At 51.8% G+C, this 23,392-nt stretch overlaps 1 protein-coding gene across 3 annotated transcripts in view; it reads right to left on the bottom strand.

Annotated features, from left to right (window-relative positions):
• LOC141074938 (uncharacterized) overlaps positions 1-20,473 on the bottom strand; it is a 39,700-nt gene extending 19,227 nt beyond the window's left edge. For 2 of the 3 annotated variants that reach the window (XM_073562265.1, XM_073562266.1), the window contains exons 1-4: positions 20,320-20,473; positions 11,806-11,953; positions 11,311-11,490; positions 1,431-1,554 (exon numbers count right to left, since the gene is read on the bottom strand). In XM_073562265.1, the coding sequence (XP_073418366.1) occupies positions 1,431-1,554; positions 11,311-11,490; positions 11,806-11,883 (382 nt within the window). In that variant the 5' untranslated portion in view covers positions 11,884-11,953; positions 20,320-20,473. Of the gene's footprint in view, positions 1-1,430; positions 1,555-11,310; positions 11,491-11,805; positions 11,954-20,319 lie in introns of those variants that run through there. The other variant, XM_073562267.1, reaches the window with a different exon arrangement.
• Positions 20,474-23,392: the final 2,919 nt, after the last annotated feature.

Raw genomic sequence — 23,392 nt, 5'->3', positions numbered from 1 at the left:
GAGGACCCTGAGGAGAGGGACAGAGAAGACCCTCGTCAGTCAGATGGAGGAGCCGCACTAAGAAACACAACTTCTCCAAGTTTTGTCTCCACCAGTGATGGAACCACACTATAATACAGGTTATAGTGATTTGGGGAAGGACGGTTATCATTTACCAGTGATTGTTTTCTGAGAGATCATGAGGTCACCATGAGGACACGGCCACCCTCCTGGACAGGATCCTCTGGGATCACTAAGAGGAGAGAACCTGCCGTCCTCATCTTAGAAGATGAGTTATTGTGTTTTTATTCTTCTTTAAATAGAGATAAATCTCAATATTAACCTTGATATAAACACAAAAATAGGCAGCATGTGCGCGGAAAGTTCTTTGTCACTGAAAGAGGAAAGTGCACATGTACTGTACGGCTAATAAATATAGTCACAGCGCTCGGGGGGACGGTGTTGTGGGGAGCCCCCGGTACACAGCGGTTAGTGCCTATCAATGTGTAGGGACACGTATAGAGCAAGCGCCGGGGTCATGGGCGCTGACTGATGTACACGGGGAGCCAAGGAGAGATTGTCTGGGCAGATTCCACAGAAAAGCCCCATAATACATATTCTACTGAACAAACATCCCTTTATGGGAGACTTACACTGATTATCACCCTTTGGCGGCCTGATGTCTCTGCAGGGCCAACACCTGCGTCACCATCCCACTTCTATCGTTCTGATTAGACCCCATGAAGAGAAAGAGCGGACCCCCTGACATTTTGCGGTCGTTGAGCCCTTGAGCCTAGGACCCTCATCCCGTGCATTCTTACATCATGTGATAAAGCTCGTTAACCCCTTCCTGATATCTTATGTTCATGCATGGAGGATGCCAGGTGCGCATCTGTGAAGTGAGTTCAGATTCATGCTGTTTAACCACTTCACTGCTGCTGACAGTCTGACAGTGCCATTTAAAGGGAACCTGTCATGTAAAATATATAGGCTGCAGACAAGTGGTTAATCTGCAGGTTAATAGCATTTTGATCCTGCCCGGTGTCAGCACTAAGCCCCACTGCCAGGAGGAATTTAACTTTAGCCCCACTCGACAGCGTTCAGCTTCCAGTCATAGAGTTTCAGCCGCAGCAGTTACAGTCACCGCTCAGTGTATAGAGAGCGGCGGCTATTACTGTGCCCCCGGCACTGACTGACTGCCAGCTCAGCATTAGTGTCAGTGTCGGGGGGAGCGGATTCAGCTGCTGCTCACTATATACTGAGTGGTCACTGATGCAGTGTCTTCCCCAACTCTATGGCTGGAAGCCAAACACTGCCGGGGGAATAAACTTCATTACCTCCTGGCAGAGTGGCTCTCAGTGCAGGAGACAGGCAAGATCTAAACATTATTAACCTGCAGGTTAACACCATGTCTGAAGGTTAATAGCCCAATAAGGCATCTCGCTTCTCACCTCGTCGTGTAAGAGGCCGGTGCTCCTCCATCATCACGTCCTGGTACTGATCATGGTGTCCTTCTAGATACTCCCACTCCTCCATGGAGAGATAGACAGCGACGTCCTGACACCTTATAGGAACCTGACAACAACGACACAGTCACCACCCAGAATCCTCCAGTGCCGTCCTGTATAATGTCCCAGCAGTCACCTCTCTGCTCATCACCCAGAATCCTCCAGTGCCGTCCTGTATAATGTCCCAGCAGTCATCTCTCCAGAATCCTCCAGTGCTGTCCTGTATAATGTCCCAGCAGTCACCTCTCCAACCATCACCCAGAATCCTCCAGTGCCGTCCTGTATAATGTCCCAGCAGTCACCTCTCCGCTCATCACCCAGAATCCTCCAGTGCTGTCCTGCATAATGTCCCAGCAGTCACCTCTCTAGTCATCACCCAGAATCCTCCAGTGCTGTTGGATCGCCCACCAGGGCAGTGGGGATACTCGGTACCATGCCGCTTCTTAAAGGGGAAGCAGCAGTGACCCGGTCTGTGGCCCTGGGCGCCCAATAAAAGGGATAGTGAAAATGGGATAATAAAGTTTGTAATAAAGTATTCGTGATGCCACCCGTGGTATTCGGTCAGGAGACCGACGCTGCAATGCAGATCCTCTGGGGTGATGATAGGGCAGCAAAGATGGTTACGCTCTCCACGGGTAGAGCTGTGTCCCAGGGCAGTTAGGATGATAAAGGTGTTGTTGGTGGTGAGTGTGGTGCAGGGCAGGTGACGCAGGAATGATTCAGAAGATACAGCAAGGTGCAGTTTCTTTTACCTTTTACTGAGCACTGTAGGTAGAGTCCAGTGCTCAGGTTACAGATGGTTCTGGAGCCGGTCAGCCTGGAAGCAATTTGGGAATTTCCTTAGTCAGGTGGGTTGTGAGGCCTCCTTTCTAGTGCTATTCTCTGAGGTACTTGCTGCTGTAAACGCTATTCAAGTCCCTCTTTCTGTCTGATGCTTAGGTAGAATACTCGCATGACAGGCAGCTGGAGCCCTCTTAAGGAGTCGCTCCTGTCTGGCGTTTCCGGCTCACACGTGCTGCTGTGTCGTCGAGTATCAGTAGGGGACAGAGTATCTGCGGTCTTCTGCCCTCCGGATTCTGCTGCCCGGGCTTTAGTACCCACACAGCCTCGGGCTCCGGTGCCCGGTCACTGGCGCTCAAGTCTGGGGTGAGCTCAGATGGAGTTCCTATCCCCAGTTCCTCTCTACATGTACTCTCTCAACCTTGTTCAGGCTTTAACTCTCTCCACTAACTTCCTCCTCCTGACCAGAGAGCAGCTCCCCTGAAGTCGGGTTTAGAGCTCCCTCTGCTGGCCTGGAGCAGGAACTGTGTTGTATGCTGGAACTACCTGGAAAGGGGATTCCTTCTTTGCTTCTAGGCATGACATCACTCCCCCCTGGAGGGAGGAAAGGTCATTGTGGCAACCGAACTCCTGGGGTGCCACATTCCCCCCTAGTACGATTCACTACTCCTGGACTGAGGAAATATAAAAGAAATAAAACATAACTTTTTACAGGATTTTAACAACAGATACATAACTTCGGCAAATTCCTGAAATGGTGTCCTTTTCACCCTACAAAGTACAATATGAGGGAACCCGTCTCAAACCCCCAAAGTAGGCCCTGGGCGCGACTACAGGGCATTAGTGGTCACCAGGTTGGACTACTTCGGTCATGTCAGACTGTTTTTTTTCTGTATTCACCGTTGCTAACTATTTACAATCATTGTCCTGGTCACTACGAGTCCAGTGACCCAATCGTTCATATAATCAAGAAAACAAGAATGGTTAAAAGTTCATACAGTAAGTCTCTATAGGCTCATATACATAAGGGTTGCAGTTATGAACATTTTTAACTTATTTACTTTAGCATTACACTTATATTTTAGTCCTTATACTGGGCTGGAACCAGACCTTTAGTACTACGGGTCGATTTACACAGTACAGGTGCCTGTAAAGATCTAGCCTGGTCTAGTGTGTTTGGTGGTAAGCTGGCCAGTAGCCGTCTGCGACTTCTTAGACTCACCATGGGACTGACAGATTCACCGCTAGCAGGCAGCAGATTTTTGCGTTCCACTGCAGATGTGGCTTCTGTTACTTGAGCTTGTGGATCTTCAGGCTGGTCTTGAATCGCTTCTCTTTCTGGAACTTCCAGCTGGGGAAAGGTTAAGACGGGCACGACTATGGCTTGGTTCACTCTTGTCCAATTTGAAGGGAACTCGCCGAGTACAGTGCTGATCTTTTCCTCCACTTCTTCTACTGGCTGAAGAATGTCTTGGTCTTCATTCTTTTCCTTCAGTTGGTCAGGGCACGGCTTTAGATGATCTCTTGACACTGCTGCTTAGGTTTATCCTCCATATTTGCTGATGAGGCACACCTTGGTGTTAAGTCTGAAGGTAAAACAACGTAGGGCTCAGCCTCCCATTGGTCATCTAGTTTGTGCACTCATCTCTTCCTTTTGAGATCCCATTCTCCTGACAAGGGAATTGCGGGGGTGTGCAGATTATAATTTCTTTCTTGCTTTTGTCTTCCCTGGGCCAGACTCTTCTCTACGCATTCTTGCACTTTGCGGTACTGCTGCTGCCACTCTGTATCCCAATCTGCATCTGGTGATGTCACTTCAGATGTTAAGACTCCCATGTCCAAGTCAATGGGTAACTTGCCAGGTCTTGCTCTCATCAAGTAGGCTGGAGTACAGTTGGTGGAGTTTACAAGGATATGATTGCAGAGATCTACCAGATCCGGCAACTTCTCTGGCCACAGGTTTCTCTCTTCCAAGGGCAAGGTGTTATGATTAGGTAACTGAGGAGGATAGCAGGGGAATAGGCTAGGCAACCAGATAACCAGAGAGGTTGGTAACTTAGCGGATTGCAGACCCCTAAGCTGACAACACAACTAGAATTAGCCGTGGGATGTACCTACGATGCCCTAGATGCCTCGGCACAGCCAAAGAATTAACTAAACCTAAAGAGAGAAAGGGGAATGCTAAACTGCCCCGGAGTAGAACCCCAAAGGAATAGATAGCCCCCGAACATATACTGCCGGTGAGACAAGATGAGGCACAAAACACAGGCAGAAAATAGAGTAAGCAAATGATGGGGCCCAAGCTGTCTAGATAGAACAGGACAGGAAAGGATACTGTCTGCAATCACGCAAAAGACCCTAAGAAAAAATCCAACACGTCTGATATGCAAAAATACTGAGGCCACACGACCTCTCCCCCACTAAATCAGAACTCTGGTGTGAACTGGATGCAAAACAAAAGATACTGATATAACAGGGGATTAGACATACTGAAAAGACTGACATACGCTGTGGAATATGGAACAGAGTCCAGCACAGGTCCCAGCAGGGAACAAGGCTGACCTCACACCAGCAAAGCAGAAATCAGAGGAAAGCAAAAATGGATCAAATGCAAAAAGATTCAAGCAGAAAAATAACTTATCTGAAAGATGCAGGACAAAGCAGGAGGCAAGCAGACTTCCAAACTGTTCAGGAAGCAAATCAAATCACCGGCAACAACTGAGGGAAGGTTGCTCACTTAAATCTCTCCAGTCTGTAACACCTGACCTCCAATCATCATCCTCAGGTGATTGACTTCTGTCAGCCAGACCAGCTCCATTACCAGCAGCAACCACCAGAGGGAGCCCAAACTCAGAAGCCAGGTCAAAAGTGTTCACAACAGCAAGCCCTTCAATAGGTCAATTACCACTTGGTTCATTTTCTCACACATGCCATTTGCCTGTGGATGGTGCGTCGTCGTCCTGATTTTCTTGCAGCCGTAAAGGTTACAGAACTCCTGGAACACTTCTGCTTCAAAGGCTGGGCCTTGGTCGGTAAGCACTCGTTCAGGGTAACCGTGCGGTCGACAAAAGTGTCGTTGAAATGCTTTGGCCGTTGTCTTTGCTGTTTGGCCTTTCACTGGCACAACTACCAGGAACCTTGAGTAAAATGGCCTGAACGGCTTGGGGTCAGCTTCAAGTGGTCCAAGGCTACCAGTTCAAGCGGCTGTTTGGTGATTATTGGCTGTAACGGTCCTTACTGCGCAGGTTGCATGGTCCACACTCTCGGCACCACTCTTCAATGGCCTTCTTCATACCAACCCAGTAGAATCTCTCACGAAGTAGGACCTCCAACTTCTTCCATCCAAAGTGTCCTGCTCCATTGTGGTATGCTTCCAGGACCATTGGCGCATCTCGCTTCAGGACTACCACCTGCCAGACCAGTTCGTGAGTTCGGGTGATGACACTCCTCCGACACAGCTTTCCCTCGTAGATAAACAGCCTACCCTTTTCCTTCCATAACTGTTGGGTCTCTTTGGAGCATCTGGACCAGGGCGTGAGTCAGCTTGCGTCAGTAACTCCTTTACCAGGTGGACTGCTGGGTCGATATCTTGCGTCTCTTGCCCACTCATGGTGGGACAACAGATTCAACATGGCTTTCTGCTTAACATAGCGCTTGTCCCTCACACAGTGGGAGCACTGGGCTGCTCCTGGCGGTGGAAGGCTGGTAACGCAAGTTCTTCTAGCTCTTCCTGATCTTCTTCCCCATCTGGTAAGTTGGGCATTCTGAGCAGCGCATCAGCATTGGCGTTCTTATGCCCGGCCTGGTACTTGATGGTAAACTCGTAGTTGGACAGCCGAGCCATCCATCGCTGCTCAAGTGCACCCAGCTTTGCAGTTTCCAAGTGAGTCAGCGGATTGTTGTCCGTGAAAATGATAAACTTCGCTGAAGCCAGGTAGTGTTTGAATCGCTCAGTCACAGCCCAGACTATGGCGACAAACTCCAGTTTAAAGAAGCTGTAGTTGTCAGGGTTCCTTTCAGTGGGATGAAGCGTACTGCTGGCATAGGCAATTACTCTTTCTATGCCTTTCTGCACTTGGAACAGCATTGCTCCCAATCCCACGTTGCTGGCATCAGTATACAGTATAAATGGTTGGTCATAGTCTGGGTAGGCCAGGACTTCATCTCCTGTAAGAGCCAACTTCAAGCGGGTGAAGGATCTTTCTAATTCGTCATTCCATCCAACTCGAGAAACTGACGTATTTCATGAATGTTGCTGGGCCTCTGCCAGTCCCGGATAACAGTGACTTTGTCGGGGTCCGGTGCCACACCTTCCGCGCTCACTACTTGGCCTAGGTACTGCACCTTGGGCTTCAGGAGGTGACATTTGCACGATTTCACTTTGAGGTCAGAGTTGGACAGGGCCTCGAACACCTCAGCCAGGTGATCCAAATGGTCTTTGTAGGTCTTGGAGAAGACAATGACGTCATCTAGGTACAACAGAACTGTCTCAAAGTTCTTTTGTCCGAGGCAACACTCCATCAACCTCTGGAACATTCCTGGCGCATTGGAAAGCCTGAATGGCATATAGTTGAATTCTGAGAGGCCTATTGGTGTCACAAAGGCGGTCTTCTCTTTGTCTGCCTCTGCCATGGAAACCTGCCAATACCCACTGGTGAGATCCAAGGTAGAGAAATAGTGGTTCTCAGTGCAGCTAGTGATTCTAGGTAACGGATAGGCGTCCTTGTGGGTAATGCTGTTAATTTGCCTGTAGTCAACACACATCTTCATTGTGCCATCTTTCTTTCTAACGAGGATAAACGGAGCTGCCAAGGGACTACAACTGTCTCTGATCACCCCAGCCTCTTTCATCTCCCGTAACATACTCTTGGCACATTGATAGTGAGCTGGGGGTACAGGCCAGTATCGCTCTTTAATGGGCGGATGATTTCCAGTGGGGATATGATGTTGGACCCCTTTTACCAGCCCAAAGTCTAAAGGGTGTTTGCTGAATACCCGTTCATACTCTTGAACCAGCTGGTAAACCCCATTCCTTTGGTGTGAAGGGGTGGAGTCAGTGACTACGTGCAGCTTCTGACACCAATTCTCTAGCCGTTCTGCAGAGCCATTGTCCTCCACCTGGTCGGACGAGACCAAGGGTTCTGCTGTCTGGATTGCGTTGTTAGTGACAGTGAACAGCTTAGCAACGTTGGCATACCGGGGTAGTTTGACCTCCTGCTCCCCTTGCGGACATCGACTACCCCTCTGGCTGTCAGGACAGTGGGTCTAATATCAGAGTACACTGGTTCTACCAGGGCCTGGCAATCTCTTCCCCTGAGTCCTTTGGCTGCCCGACACCAACTTAACATTTCACTCCTTGGGGGTATTGCAATGGGGAATGAATCACTCACTCTGACACAGCCGACTTCTTTGCCATATAGCTCTACCTGTTGTCTTTGCATCAGGGCCTTGATCTCCTTTTGCAGGACCCGTGGCTCACTGGAACCAGCAGTTTTGGCTACCTTTTGCAACAAAACAATAACCTTGGCAAGACAATTTTCTATCACATTAGTACCTAAGGTCATTATTGGGTTACATTCTCATCGATCAATGTCTACAATTATCAGGCCTTGGGCTTTTAATTCTACTCGCCCCACCTTAATGGTCACCCCCTTATACCCCACTTGTGGCAAAGGCTGACCATTGCTGGCGACTATGGTCAGCTCATTATTTGGGCCGCAAGTAATATCAGAGTCAGCCCAGTACCGTTTGTAAAGAATATGTGGAATAGTCGTCACCAGAGAGCCGGTGTCCAGTAAAGTGTTCATTGGGATGCCGTCAATGACAACTGGAAGGACCGGTCATCCTCCGACTTACTTGGCTCGCCAGCTTTGTGGGCCTGGTCATCCTACTCCTGGGTGTTGGCCCCCTGCCCCAGGGGTTGCTCATTTACATTGCAGAAACTTGCGATGTGCCCCACTTTGCTGCAGCGGCAGCAAATGGGTTGCCCATCCTGGTCGTAGCAATCGTTGTCTCTCCCTCTGGTCAGTGGGATCCTCTTCCGCCATTGCCACGGGACGTCATCTCGACTAGAAGCCAACTGGATCTTCTCCTTCGGGTGCACTTGCATGGATTGCATGGTTTTGGGTAGGGCAGCCACACTTTTGGTCAGCTCCTGGACCTGAAGATGTAGTTCTTCAGATGGATCATTATCCAGGGTCTGTGCGCCGCACTCAACGGGGGGCCTGAGGGAAGGATGCCGCCTCCTGGTGGTATGTAATTGCTGGGCGCCTAGGGGGCACTGGGTGGTTGACATTTGGTTCGTGCAGCACCCGGGTAGCCCTATCTTTAAAGTCTGCAAAGTTCAGGTCAGGGTTTTGTAGGGCCATGATGCGCAGCTGTGTCCTGTGGGTGCTTGACAGGAGTCCCTCAATAAATTGCTCCTTTAACAAACTGTCTCCATCTTGCACGCTGTCTGGGTCATCTGATTTACGCCCCGCAGTGCCTCCTGAAGATTAATGGTATAGTCCCGTATACTGTCCTGCACCCTTTGTTTGCACCCAAAGAACCTCATTTTTATTTGTGCTGTAGGGCGGGTGTCAAAGGTGCCCCTCAGCTTTGCCAGAATTTGCTTAACAGACTCTTTATCAGTGTCCTGCCAAGAGTTTATTTCTCTTTGTGAATCTTAGCCAGGCTCTGAATTTCCACTGGCTTACCAGACTGTTTCTCTGTTGGCAGGATGAACTGTGCGCACCGGAGTTCCAGGCCTCAGTTCCCTGTTCTCTGCCAGCTGATGTCTGAGCGCGCGCAGCCCTCTTTTCGCGCTCTCTCTCTCAGGCTCCACCCACGACAGCATGCCCCTTCTACTTCCCACGCACAGTGTGGTGCTGTAATGGCAGCAATTCACCCAGTTCCAATAAAGTCTATAGCACACAGAACCCGGCAATACCGGGGTACGGATACTGTTCGTGACACCAGAAATGGATCACCTGCCAGTACAGTGGGGATACTCGGTACCAGGCCGCTTCTTAAAAGGGAAGTGTCACAGCAGCAGTGACCTGGTCCGTGGCCCTGGGCGTCCAATAAAATGGATAGTGAAAAAGGGATAATAAAGTTTGTAATAAAGTGTTTGTGACGCCACCCGTGGTATTTGGTCAGAGGACCGACTCTGCAATGCAGATCCTCTGGGGGTGATGACAGGGCAGCAAAGATGGTTAAGCTCTCCATGGGTAGAGCTGTGTCCCAGGGCAGTAAGGATGATAAATGTGTTGGCGGTGAGTGTGGTGCAGGGCAGGTGACCCAGGAATGATTCAGAAGACACAGCAGGGTTTCTTTTACCTTTTACTGAGCAGTGTAGGTACTCAGGTTACAGATGGTTCTGGAGCCGGACAGCCTGGAAGCAATTTGGGAATTTCCTTAGTCAGGTGAGTTGTGAGGCCTCCTTTCTAGCGCTATTCTCTGAGGTACTTGATGCTGTAAACTCTATTAAAGTCCCTCTTTCTGTCTGATGCTTAGGTAGAACTCCACTTGCATGACAGGCAGCTGGAGCCTGCTTCAGGGGTCGCTCCTGTCTGGCGTTTCCGGCTCACACATGCTGACTGCCGTGTCATCGACTATCAGTAGGGGACAGAGGGTCTGAGGTCTTCTGCCCTCCGGATTCTGCAGCCAGGGCTTTAGTACCCACACAGCCGGTGTCCGGTCACTGGCGCTCAAGCCTGGGGTGAGCTCAGATGGAGCTCCTTTTCCCAGCTCCTCTCCACACGTCCTCTCTCAAACTTGTTCAGGCTCTAACTCTCTCCACTAACTTCCTCCTCTTGACCAGAGAGAGCAGCTCGGGTTTAGAGCTCCCTCTGCTGGCCTGGAGCAGGAACTGTGTTGTATGCTGGAACTACCTGGAAAGGGGATTCCTTTTTTGCTTCCAGGCATGACATCACTCCCCCCTGGAGGGGAGCAAGGCCATTGTGGCAGGCGAACTCCTGGGCTGCCACACTGTCCTGTATAATGTCCCAGCAGTCACCTCTCCGCTCATCACCCAGAATCCTCCAGTGCTGTATAATATCCCAGCAGTCACCTCTCCGCTCATCACCCAGAATCCTCCAGTGCCCTCCTGTATAATGTCCCAGCAGTCACCTCTCCGCTCATCAACCAGAATCCTCCAGTGCCGTCCTGTATAATGTCCCAGCAGTCACCTCTCCGCTCATCACCCAGAATCCTCCAGTGCCGTCCTGTATAATGTCCCAGCAGTCACCTCTCCACTCTTCACCCAGAATCCTCCAGTGCCGTCCTGTATAATGTCCCAGCAGTCACCTCTCCGCTCATCACCCACAATCCTCCAGTGCCGTCCTGTATAATGTCCCAGCAGTCACCTCTCCGCTCATCACCCGGAATCCTCCAGTGCCCTCCTGTATAATGTCCCAGCAGTCACCTCTCCGCTCATCACCCAGAATCCTCCAGTGCCGTCCTGTATAATGTCCCAGCAGTCACCTCTCCGCTCATCACCCAGAATCCTCCAGTGCCGTCCTGTATAATGTCCCAGCAGTCACCTCTCCGCTCATCACCCACAATCCTCCAGTGCCGTCCTGTATAATGTCCCAGCAGTCACCTCTCCGCTCATCACCCAGAATCCTCCAGTGTCCTCCTGTATAATGTCCCAGCAGTCACCTCTCCGCTCATCACCCAGAATCCTCCAGTGCCGTCCTGTATAATGTCCCAGCAGTCACCTCTCCACTCATCACCCAGAATTCTCCAGTGCTGTCCTGTATAATGTCCCAGCAGTCACCTCTCCACTCATCACCCGGAATCCTCCAGTGCCGTCCTGTATAATATCCCAGCAGTCACCTCTCCGCTCATCACCCAGAATCCTCCAGTGCCGTCCTGTATAATATCCCAGCAGTCACCTCTCCGCTCATCACCCAGAATCCTCCAGTCCTGTATAATGTCCCAGCAGTCACCTCTCCACTCATCACCCAGAATCCTCCAGTGCCGTCCTGTATAATATCCCAGCAGTCACCTCTCCGCTCATCACCCAGAATCCTCCAGTCCTGTATAATGTCCAAGCAGTCACCTCTCCGCTCAGCAGCTCGATCATCTTGTTGCTGAGCTCCAGGATCTTCTTGTTCCTCTCATGTATCGGGGAGTGCGGGGGAGGCTCTGTGATGGGGCCCGGGCTCCGCCCTCCTGACTCCTGGAGATGGATGATGGGAGTCACACAGTCCCCCGGTGTCTTCCTCACTATTGTGTAATCCTGTGTATGGAGAGAGACACTTAGGGAGAAGAATTCCTTCCTGACTCGAGATCTGACAGTAGAAATCCCGGGATCAATAACCGTCTCCAGTAATCCGGGGCCATAACCGGGAATATTATTACACTCCGGACAGACATCCCGGCCCCGCTACAGCTCTTATAGGGAATCCCCATGACAACTCCTCCGGGCAGAGAGCTCCACAGAATCCCTGCTCTTACAGTAAAGAATCCTTCTCCTCCTATTCTGGATTTCCTCCTCCCGGTTTCGGACTCGTCACATCACACAATAAAGCTGATAGAAATGTAGAGGAGTTACCTCTCCGCTCAGCAGGGAGATGATCTCCAGGGCGCAGTGGAATAATCTTCTGCAGGTCTCATTCCTGTCCTCGTCCATCCTCGGGGGTCATTCAGGAGGAGGAGGGATGAGCACTGGATCAGTTGGAGGCATCTCGTCCTGCCAGCGTCTTCATGATAAAGGAAAAGATCAGAAACATAGAGGAAAATATAATGTGAGATCCAGAATGCATATCTATTTCTATGGCTTGATAAAGGCATTGTGAGGCCAAACTGTGCTGATTTTTCTGAATTTCCCAAAAAGGAGGACGTCTGCTGCTCTGTATTCTGGAATTCTGTCACTCATTCTAAAACTGAATATGACAATGTCACTAAGGCTCCGATCACATCTACAAGACGACACCGACCACGACCGATGGATCCTGTAACTAAGGCTCCGATCACATCTACAAGACGTCACCGACCACGACCGATGGATCCTGTAACTAAGGCTCCGATCACATCTACAAGACGTCACCGACCACGACCGATGGATCCTGTAACTAAGGCTCCAATCACATCTACAAGATGTCACCGACCACGACCGATGGATCCTGTAACTAAGGCTCCGATCACATCTACAAGATGTCACCGACCACGACCGATGGATCCTGTAACTAAGGCTCCGATCACATCTACAAGACGTCACCGACCACGACCGATGGATCCTGTAACTAATCCTCCGATCACATCTACAAGATGTCACCGACCACGACCGATGGATCCTGTAACTAAGGCTCCGATCCCATCTACAAGATGACACAAACCACGACTGATGGATCCAGTAACTAAGGCTCCGATCACATCTACAAGACGTCACCAACCACTAACGATGGATCCTGTAACTAATCCTGTAACTAATACAAGACGTCACCGACCACGACCGATGGATCCTGTAACTAAGGCTCCGATCACATCTACAAGACGTCACCGACCACGACCGATGGATCCTGTAACTAAGGCTCCGATCACATCTACAAGACGTCACCGACCACGACCGATGGATCCTGTAACTAAGGCTCCGATCACATCTACAAGACGTCACCGACCATGACCGATGGATCCTGTAACTAAGGCTCCGATCACATCTACAAGACGTCAACGACCACGACCGATGGATGGATCCTGTAACTAAGGCTCCGATCACATCTACAAGACGTCACCGACCACGACCGATGGATCCTGTAACTAAGGCTCTGATCACATCTACAAGACGACACCGACCACGACTGATGGATCCTGTAACTGAGGCTCCGATCACATCTACAAGACGTCACCGACCACGACCGATGGATCCTGTAACTAAGGCTCCAATCACATCTACAAGACGTCACCGACCACGACCGATGGATGCTGTAACTGAGGCTCCGATCACATCTACAAGACGTCACCGACCACGACCGATGGATCCTGTAACTAAGGCTCCGATCACATCTACAAGACGTCACCGACCACGACCGATGGATCCTGTAACTAAGGCTCCGATCACATCTACAAGACGTCACCGACCACGACCGATGGATCCTGTAACTAAGGCTCCGATCACATCTACAAGACGACACCGACCACGACCGATGGATCCTGTAACTAAGGCTCCGATCACATCTACAAGATGTCACCGACCACGACTGATGGATCCTGTAACTAAGGCTCCGATCACATCTACAAGACGTCACCGACCACAACCGATGGATCCTGTAACTAAGGCTCCGATCACATCTACAAGACGTCACCGACCACGACCGATGGATCCTGTAACTAAGGCTCCGATCACATCTACAAGACGTCACCGACCACGACCGATGGATCCTGTAACTAAGCCTCAGATCACATCTACAAGACGACACCGACCACGACCGATGGATCCTGTAACTAAGGCCCCGATCACATCTACAAGACGTCACCGACCACGACCGATGGATCCTGTAACTAAGGCTCCGATCACATCTACAAGACGTCACCGACCACGATCGATGGATCCTGTAACTAAGACTCCGATCACATCTACAAGACGTCACCGATCACGACCGATGGATCCTGTAACTAAGGCCCCAATCACATCTACAAGACGTCACCGACCACGACCGATGGATCCTGTAACTAAGGCCCCGATCACATCTACAAGACGTCACCGACCACTACCGATGGATCCTGTAACTAAGGCTCCGATCACATCTACAAGACGACACCGACCACGACCGATGGATCCTGTAACTAAGGCTCCGATCACATCTACAAGACGTCACCGACCACGACCGATGGATCCTGTAACTAAGGCTCCGATCACATCTACAAGACGACACCGACCACGACCGATGGATCCTGTAACTAAGGCTCCGATCACATCTACAAGACGTCACCGACCACGACCGATGGATCCTGTAACTAAGGCTCCGATCACATCTACAAGACGTCACCGACCACGACCGATGGATCCTGTAACTAAGGCTCCGATCACATCTACAAGACGTCACCGACCACGATCGATGGATCCTGTAACTAAGACTCCGATCACATCTACAAGACGTCACCGATCACGACCGATGGATCCTGTAACTAAGGCCCCAATCACATCTACAAGACGTCACCGACCACGACCGATGGATCCTGTAACTAAGGCCCCGATCACATCTACAAGACGTCACCGACCACTACCGATGGATCCTGTAACTAAGGCTCCGATCACATCTACAAGACGACACCGACCACGACCGATGGATCCTGTAACTAAGGCTCCGATCACATCTACAAGACGTCACCGACCACGACCGATGGATCCTGTAACTAAGGCTCCGATCACATCTACAAGACGACACCGACCACGACCGATGGATCCTGTAACTAAGGCTCCGATCACATCTACAAGACGTCACCGACCACGACCGATGGATCCTGTAACTAAGGCTCCGATCACATCTACAAGACGTCACCGACCACGACCGATGGATCCTGTAACTAAGGCTCCGATCACATCTACAAGACGTCACCGACCACGACCGATGGATCCTGTAACTAAGCCTCAGATCACATCTACAAGACGACACCGACCACGACCGATGGATCCTGTAACTAAGGCCCCGATCACATCTACAAGACGTCACCGACCACTACCGATGGATCCTGTAACTAAGGCTCCGATCACATCTACAAGACGACACCGACCACGACCGATGGATCCTGTAACTAAGGCTCCGATCACATCTACAAGACGTCACCGACCACGACCGATGGATCCTGTAACTAAGGCTCCGATCACATCTACAAGACGACACCGACCACGACCGATGGATCCTGTAACTAAGGCTCCGATCACATCTACAAGACGTCACCGACCACGACCGATGGATCCTGTAACTAAGGCTCCGATCACATCTACAAGACGTCACCGACCACGACCGATGGATCCTGTAACTAAGGCTCCGATCACATCTACAAGACGTCACCGACCACGACCGATGGATCCTGTAACTAAGCCTCAGATCACATCTACAAGACGACACTGACCACGACCGATGGATCCTGTAACTAAGGCCCCGATCACATCTACAAGACGTCACCGACCACGACCGATGGATCCTGTAACTAAGGCTCCGATCACATCTACAAGACGTCACCGACCACGACCGATGGATCCTGTAACTAAGACTCCGATCACATCTACAAGACGTCACCGACCACGACCGATGGATCCTGTAACTAAGGCCCCGATCACATCTACAAGACGTCACCGACCACGACCGATGGATCCTGTAACTAAGGCCCCGATCACATCTACAAGACGTCACCGACCACGACCGATGGATGCTGTAACTAAGGCTCCGATCACATCTACAAGACGTCACCGACCACGACCGATGGATGCTGTAACTAAGGCTCCGATCACATCTACAAGACGACACCGACCACGACCGATAGATCCTGTAACTAAGGCTCCGATCACATCTACAAGACGTCACCGACCACGACCGATGGATGCTGTAACTAAGGCTCCGATCACATCTACAAGACGTCACCGACCACGACCGATGGATCCTGTAACTAAGGCTCCGATCACATCTACAAGACGTCACCGACCACGACCGATGGATGCTGTAACTAAGGCTCCGATCACATCTACAAGACGACACCGACCACGACCGATGGATGCTGTAACTAAGGCTCCGATCACATCTACAAGATGTCACCGACCACGACCGATGGATGCTGTAACTAAGGCTCCGATCACATCTACAAGATGTCACCGACCACGACCGATGGATGCTGTAACTAAGGCTCCGATCACATCTACAAGACGTCACCGACCACGACCGATGGATCCTGTAACTAAGGCTCCGATCACATCTACAAGACGTCACCGACCACGACCGATGGATGCTGTTACTGAGGCTCCAATCACATCTACAAGACGTCACCGACCACGACCGATGGATCCTGTAACTAAGGCTCCGATCACATCTACAAGACGTCACCGACCACGACCGATGGATCCTGTAACTAAGGCTCCGATCACATCTACAAGACGACACCGACCACGACCGATAGATCCTGTAACTAAGGCTCCGATCACATCTACAAGACGTCACCGACCACGACCGATGGATGCTGTAACTAAGGCTCCAATCACATCTACAAGACGTCACCGACCACGACCGATGGATCCTGTAACTAAGGCTCCGATCACATCTACAAGACGTCACCGACCACGACCGATGGATCCTGTAACTAAGGCTCCGATCACATCTACAAGACGTCACCGACCACGACCGATGGATGCTGTAACTAAGGCTCCGATCACATCTACAAGACGTCACCGACCACGACCGATGGATCCTGTAACTAAGGCTCCGATCACATCTACAAGACGTCACCGACCACGACCGATGGATCCTGTAACTAAGGCTCCGATCACATCTACAAGACGTCACCGACCACGACCGATGGATCCTGTAACTAAGGCTCCGATCACATCTACAAGACGACACCGACCACGACCGATAGATCCTGTAACTAAGGCTCCGATCACATCTACAAGACGTCACCGACCACGACCGATGGATGCTGTAACTAAGGCTCCGATCACATCTACAAGACGTCACCGACCACGACCGATGGATCCTGTAACTAAGGCTCCGATCACATCTACAAGACGTCACCGACCACGACCGATGGATGCTGTAACTAAGGGTCCGATCACATCTACAAGACGTCACCGACCACGACCGATGGATCCTGTAACTAAGGCTCCGATCACATCTACAAGACGTCACCAACCACGACCGATGGATCCTGTAACTAAGGCTCCGATCACATCTACAAGACGTCACCGACCACGACCGATGGATCCTGTAACTAAGGCTCCGATCACATCTACAAGACGTCACCGACCACGACCGATGGATGCTGTAACTAAGGCTCCGATCACATCTACAAGACGTCACCGACCACGACCGATGGATCCTGTAACTAAGGCTCCGATCACATCTACAAGACGACACCGACCACGACCGATGGATCCTGTAACTGAGGCTCCGATCACATCTACAAGACGACACCGACCACGACCGATGGATCCTGTAACTAAGGCTCCGATCACATCTACAAGACGTCACCGACCACGACCGATGGATCCTGTAACTAAGGCTCCGATCACATCTACAAGACGACACCGACCACGACCGATGGATCCTGTAACTAAGGCTCCGATCACATCTACAGGACGTCACCGACCACGACCGATGGATCCTGTAACTAAGGCTCCGATCACATCTACAAGATGTCACTGACCACGACCGATGGATCCTGTAACTAAGGCTCCGATCACATCTACAAGACGACACCGACCACGACCGATGGATCCTGTAACTAAGGCTCCGATCACATCTACAAGACGTCACCGACCACGACCGATAGATCCTGTAACTAAGGCTCCGATCACATCTACAAGACGTCACCGACCACGACCGATGGATCCTGTAACTAAGGCTCCGATCACATCTACAAGACGTCACAGACCATGACCGATGGATCCTGTAACTAAGGCTCCGATCACATCTACAAGATGTCACTGACCACGACCGATGGATCCTGTAACTAAGGCTCCGATCACATCTACAAGACGACACCGACCACGACCGATGGATCCTGTAACTAAGGCTCCGATCACATCTACAAGATGACACCGACCACGACCGATGGATCCTGTAACTAAGGCTCCGATCACATCTACAAGACGTCACCGACCACGACCGATGGATCCTGTAACTAAGGCTCCGATCACATCTACAAGACGACACCGACCACGACCGATGGATCCTGTAACTGAGGCTCCGATCACATCTACAAGACGTCACCGACCACGACCGATGGATCCTGTAACTAAGGCTCCGATCACATCTACAAGACGACACCGACCACGACCGATGGATCCTGTAACTAAGGCTCCGATCACATCTACAAGACGTCACCGACCACGACCGATGGATCCTGTAACTAAGGCTCCGATCACATCTACAAGACGTCACCGACCACGACCGATGGATCCTGTAACTAAGGCACCGATCACATCTACAAGACGTCACCGACCACGACCGATGGATCCTGTAACTAAGGATCCGATCACATCTACAAGACGTCACCGACCACGACCGATGGATCCTGTAACTAAGGATCCGATCACATCTACAAGACGTCACCGATCACGACCGATGGATCCTGTAACTGAGGCTCCGATCACATCTACAAGACGACACCGACCACGACCGATGGATCCTGTAACTAAGGATCCGATCACATCTACAAGACGTCACCGACCACGACCGATGGATCCTGTAACTAAGGCTCCGATCACATCTACAAGACGTCACCGACCATGACCGATGGATCCTGTAACTAAGGCTCCGATCACATCTACAAGACGTCACCGACCACGACCGATGGATCCTGTAACTAAGGCTCCGATCACATCTACAAGACGTCACCGACCACGACCGATGGATCCTGTAACTAAGGCTCCGATCACATCTACAAGACGACACCGACCACGACCGATGGATCCTGTAACTAAGGCTCCGATCACATCTACAAGACGTCACCGACCACGACCGATGGATCCTGTAACTAAGGCTCCGATCACATCTACAAGACGTCACCGACCACGACCGATGGATCCTGTAACTAAGGCACCGATCACATCTACAAGACGTCACCGACCACGACCGATGGATCCTGTAACTAAGGCTCCGATCACATCTACAAGACGTCACCGACCACGACCGATGGATCCTGTAACTGAGGCTCCGATCACATCTACAAGACGTCACCGACCACGACCGATGGATCCTGTAACTAAGGCTCCGATCACATCTACAAGACGTCACCGACCACGACCGATGGATCCTGTAACTGAGGCTCCGATCACATCTACAAGACGTCACCGACCACGACCGATGGATCCTGTAACTAAGGCACCGATCACATCTACAAGACGTCACCGACCACGACCGATGGATCCTGTAACTAAGGCTCCGATCACATCTACAAGACGTCACCGACCACGACCGATGGATCCTGTAACTGAGGCTCCGATCACATCTACAAGACGTCACCGACCACGACCGATGGATCCTGTAACTAAGGCTCCGATCACATCTACAAGACGTCACCGACCACGACCGATGGATCCTGTAACTGAGGCTCCGATCACATCTACAAGACGTCACCGACCACGACCGATGGATCCTGTAACTGAGGCTCCGATCACATCTACAAGACGTCACCGACCACGACCGATGGATCCTGTAACTAAGGCTCCGATCACATCTACAAGACGTCACCGACCACGACCGATGGATCCTGTAACTGAGGCTCCGATCACATCTACAAGACGTCACCGACCACGACCGATGGATCCTGTAACTAAGGCTCCGATCACATCTACAAGACGTCACCGACCACGACCGATGGATCCTGTAACTAAGGCTCCGATCACATCTAAAAGACGTCACCGACCACGACCGATGGATCCTGTAACTAAGGCTCCGATCACATCTACAAGACGTCACCGACCACGACCGATGGATCCTGTAACTGAGGCTCCGATCACATCTACAAGACGTCACCGACCACGACCGATGGATCCTGTAACTAAGGCTCCGATCACATCTACAAGACGTCACCGACCACGACCGATGGATCCTGTAACTAAGGCTCCGATCACATCTAAAAGACGTCACCGACCACGACCGATGGATCCTGTAACTAAGGCCCCGATCACATCTACAAGACGTCACCGACCACGACCGATGGATCCTGTAACTGAGGCTCCGATCACATCTACAAGATGTCACCGACCACGACCGATGGATCCTGTAACTAAGGCTCCGATCACATCTACAAGACGTCACCGACCACGACCGATGGATCCTGTAACTAAGGCTCCGATCACATCTACAAGACGTCAGTGATGACGGATCCTGTCCCGCGGTCTCTGGCTCCTCACCTCGGTGCTGCCGTCGCTCAGGTGCTGGTACACGCTCAGTACTGTGCTGGCTCCCGCAGTTCTCTGTAGATTCATTGATATTTAGGAGAAAATTAGATTTTCTCTTTTCCAGGACGAATCTGTAGTGGTGGATGATCTGAAGGACCTGTGGTGACATCACAGTCATGTGATCAGGGGCGGAGCTCAGTGGTGGTGGGATGAAGTTCCAGTGGTGAAGTCACTGTCATTTGACCAGTAGATCCTGCAGTGTAGCTGTCTTCATTGTCTTGTTCTCGCTGTTATCAGCCGTTACATAGAGATATACACAGGGCCGGCTCCAGGTTTTCGGGACCCCGGGGGATGGAGCCTCAGTGGCTCCTATAACACATTCCACGATTCGGTACAGTACAGTGCAGAGATGTCACTTCTTCCTTTACATGAGTGTTTTCTATTGTAGCTTCTCCATCACAGTGACCGTGCACATATACATTGTGTGGGATTTGTGCTACAGCCGTGGTTTATGTGTAACTGTTACACTTGTGGTGTAATTTCTAGACTGTGAGCCCTCGCGGGCAGGGTCCTCTCTCCGATACACTGTAGACTGAGCCCTCGCGGGCAAGGTCCTCTCTCCGGTACACTGTAGACTGTGAGCCCTCGCGGGCAGGGTCCTCTCTCCGGTACACTATAGACTGAGCCCTCGCGGGCAGGGTCCTCTCTCCGGTACACTATAGACTGTGAGCCCTCGCGGGCAGGGTCCTCTCTCCGGTACACTATAGACTGAGCCCTCGCGGGCAAGGTCCTCTCTCCGGTACACTGTAGACTGTGAGCCCTCGCGGGCAGGGTCCTCTCTCCGGTACACTATAGACTGAGCCCTCGCGGGCAGGGTCCTCTCTCCGGTACACTGTAGACTGTGAGCCCTCGCGTGCAGGGTCCTCTCTCCGGTACACTATAGACTGAGCCCTCGCGGGCAGGGTCCTCTCTCCGGTACACTATAGACTGTGAGCCCTCGCGGGCAGGGTCCTCTCTCCGGTACACTATAGACTGTGAACCCTCGCGTGCAGGGTCCTCTCTCCGATACACTGTAGACTGAGCCCTCGCGGGCAAGGTCCTCTCTCCGGTACACTATAGACTGTGAGCCCTCGCGGGCAGGGTCCTCTCTCCGGTACACTATAGACTGTGAACCCTCGCGTGCAGGGTCCTCTCTCCGATACACTGTAGACTGAGCCCTCGCGGGCAAGGTCCTCTCTCCGGTACACTGTAGACTGAGCCCTCGCGGGCAAGGTCCTCTCTCCGGTACACTGTAGACTGTGAGCCCTCGCGGGCAGGGTCCTCTCTCCGGTACACTGTAGACTGAGACCTCACGGGCAGGATCCTCTCTCCGGTACACTATAGACTGTGAGCCCTCGCGGGCAGGGTCCTCTCTCCGGTACACTGTAGACTGAGACCTCACGGGCAGGGTCCTCTCTCCGGTACACTATAGACTGTGAGCCCTCGCGGGCAGGGTCCTCTCTCCGGTACACTATAGACTGAGCCCTCGCGGGCAAGGTCCTCTCTACGGTACACTATAGACTGTGAGCCCTCACGTGCAGTGTCCTCTCACCGGTACACTATAGACTGAGCCCTCGCGGGCAAGGTCCTCTCTCCGGTACACTATAGACTGTGAGCCCTCGCGTGCAGGGTCCTCTCTCCGATACACTGTAGACTGAGCCCTCGCGGGCAAGGTCCTCTCTCCGGTACACTGTAGACTGTGAGCCCTCGCAGGCAGGGTCCTCTCTCCGGTACACTATAGACTGTGAGCCCTCGCGGGCAGGGTCATCTCTCCGGTACACTGTAGACTGTGAGCCCTCGTGGGCAGGGTCCTCTCTCCGGTACACTGTAGACTGTGAACCCTCGCGGGCAGGGTCATCTCTCCGGTACACTGTAGACTGTGAGCCCTCGCGGGCAGGGTCCTCTCTCCGGTACACTGTAGACTGTGAACCCTCGCGGGCAGGGTCCTCTCTCCGATACACTGTAGACTGTGAGCCCTCGCGGGCAGGGTCCTCTCTCCGGTACACTGTAGACTGTGAGCCCTCGCGGGCAGGGTCCTCTCTCCGATACATTGTAGACTGTGAGCCCTCGCGGGCAGGGTCCTCTCTCCAGTACACTATAGACTGTGAGCCCTCGCGGGCAGGGTCCTCTCTCCGGTACACTATAGACTGTGAGCCCTCGCGGGCAGGGTCATCTCTCCGGTACACTGTAGACTGTGAGCCCTCGCGGGCAGGGTCCTCTGTCCGGTACACTATAGACTGTGAGCCCTCGCGGGCAAGATCCTCTGTCCAGTATACTGTAGACTGTGAGCCCTCGCAGGCAGGGTCCTCTCTCCGGTACACTGTTGACTGTGAACCCTCGCGGGCAGGGTCCTCTCTCCGATACACTGTAGGCTGTGAGCCCTCGCGGGCAGGGTCCTCTCTCCGGTACACTATAGACTGTGAGCCCTCGCGGGCAGGGTCCTCTCTCCGGTACACTGTAGACTGAGCCCTCGCGGGCAGGGTCCTCTCTCCGATACACTGTAGGCTGTGAGCCCTCGCGGGCAGGGTCCTCTCTCCGGTACACTATAGACTGTGAGCCCTCGCGGGCAGGGTCCTCTCTCCGGTACACTGTAGACTGTGAGCCCTCGCGGGCAGGGTCCTCTCTCCAGTACCTGAGTACCTGTTGCTGACTTGTATTGTTCATGATCATTGTCTTTTTCTTTATTATGTGCAGCCCTCCTCACACATAAAGCACCATGGAATAACTAATAATAACCTGTGTATATTACTGTGAAGATCTGAGGTTGTGGGTTGTAATAATCATTTAGGCAGGTTAACGATGCAACTATTTTTTATTCCATACATCCATGGTTGTACAGTACATCCATGCATATGACCAACAAACAATATCCTCAGTCCACAAGTTCCCAATCTGAGATCGGTAGTTCCACTGGACCCCTACCAGGCGATATCCACTGACTCCCAACTTTTGGTTGGCCCACAGCTTTTGGTATATCCAGCCGGTATAGTGTGCAGTCACAGCCTATGTTCAATCTCCAAAACTCCATAGATCATCCATCCATCCC

Source organism: Dendrobates tinctorius, unplaced genomic scaffold (genome assembly GCF_039654945.1).
Source record: "Dendrobates tinctorius isolate UK_male_01 unplaced genomic scaffold, ASM3965494v1 ptg000342l, whole genome shotgun sequence".
NCBI classification, from domain to species: Eukaryota; Metazoa; Chordata; class Amphibia; order Anura; family Dendrobatidae; genus Dendrobates; species Dendrobates tinctorius.
The sequence above is the reverse complement of the archived record's forward strand: the minus strand, read 5'-3'. Positions and strand labels throughout refer to the sequence as shown.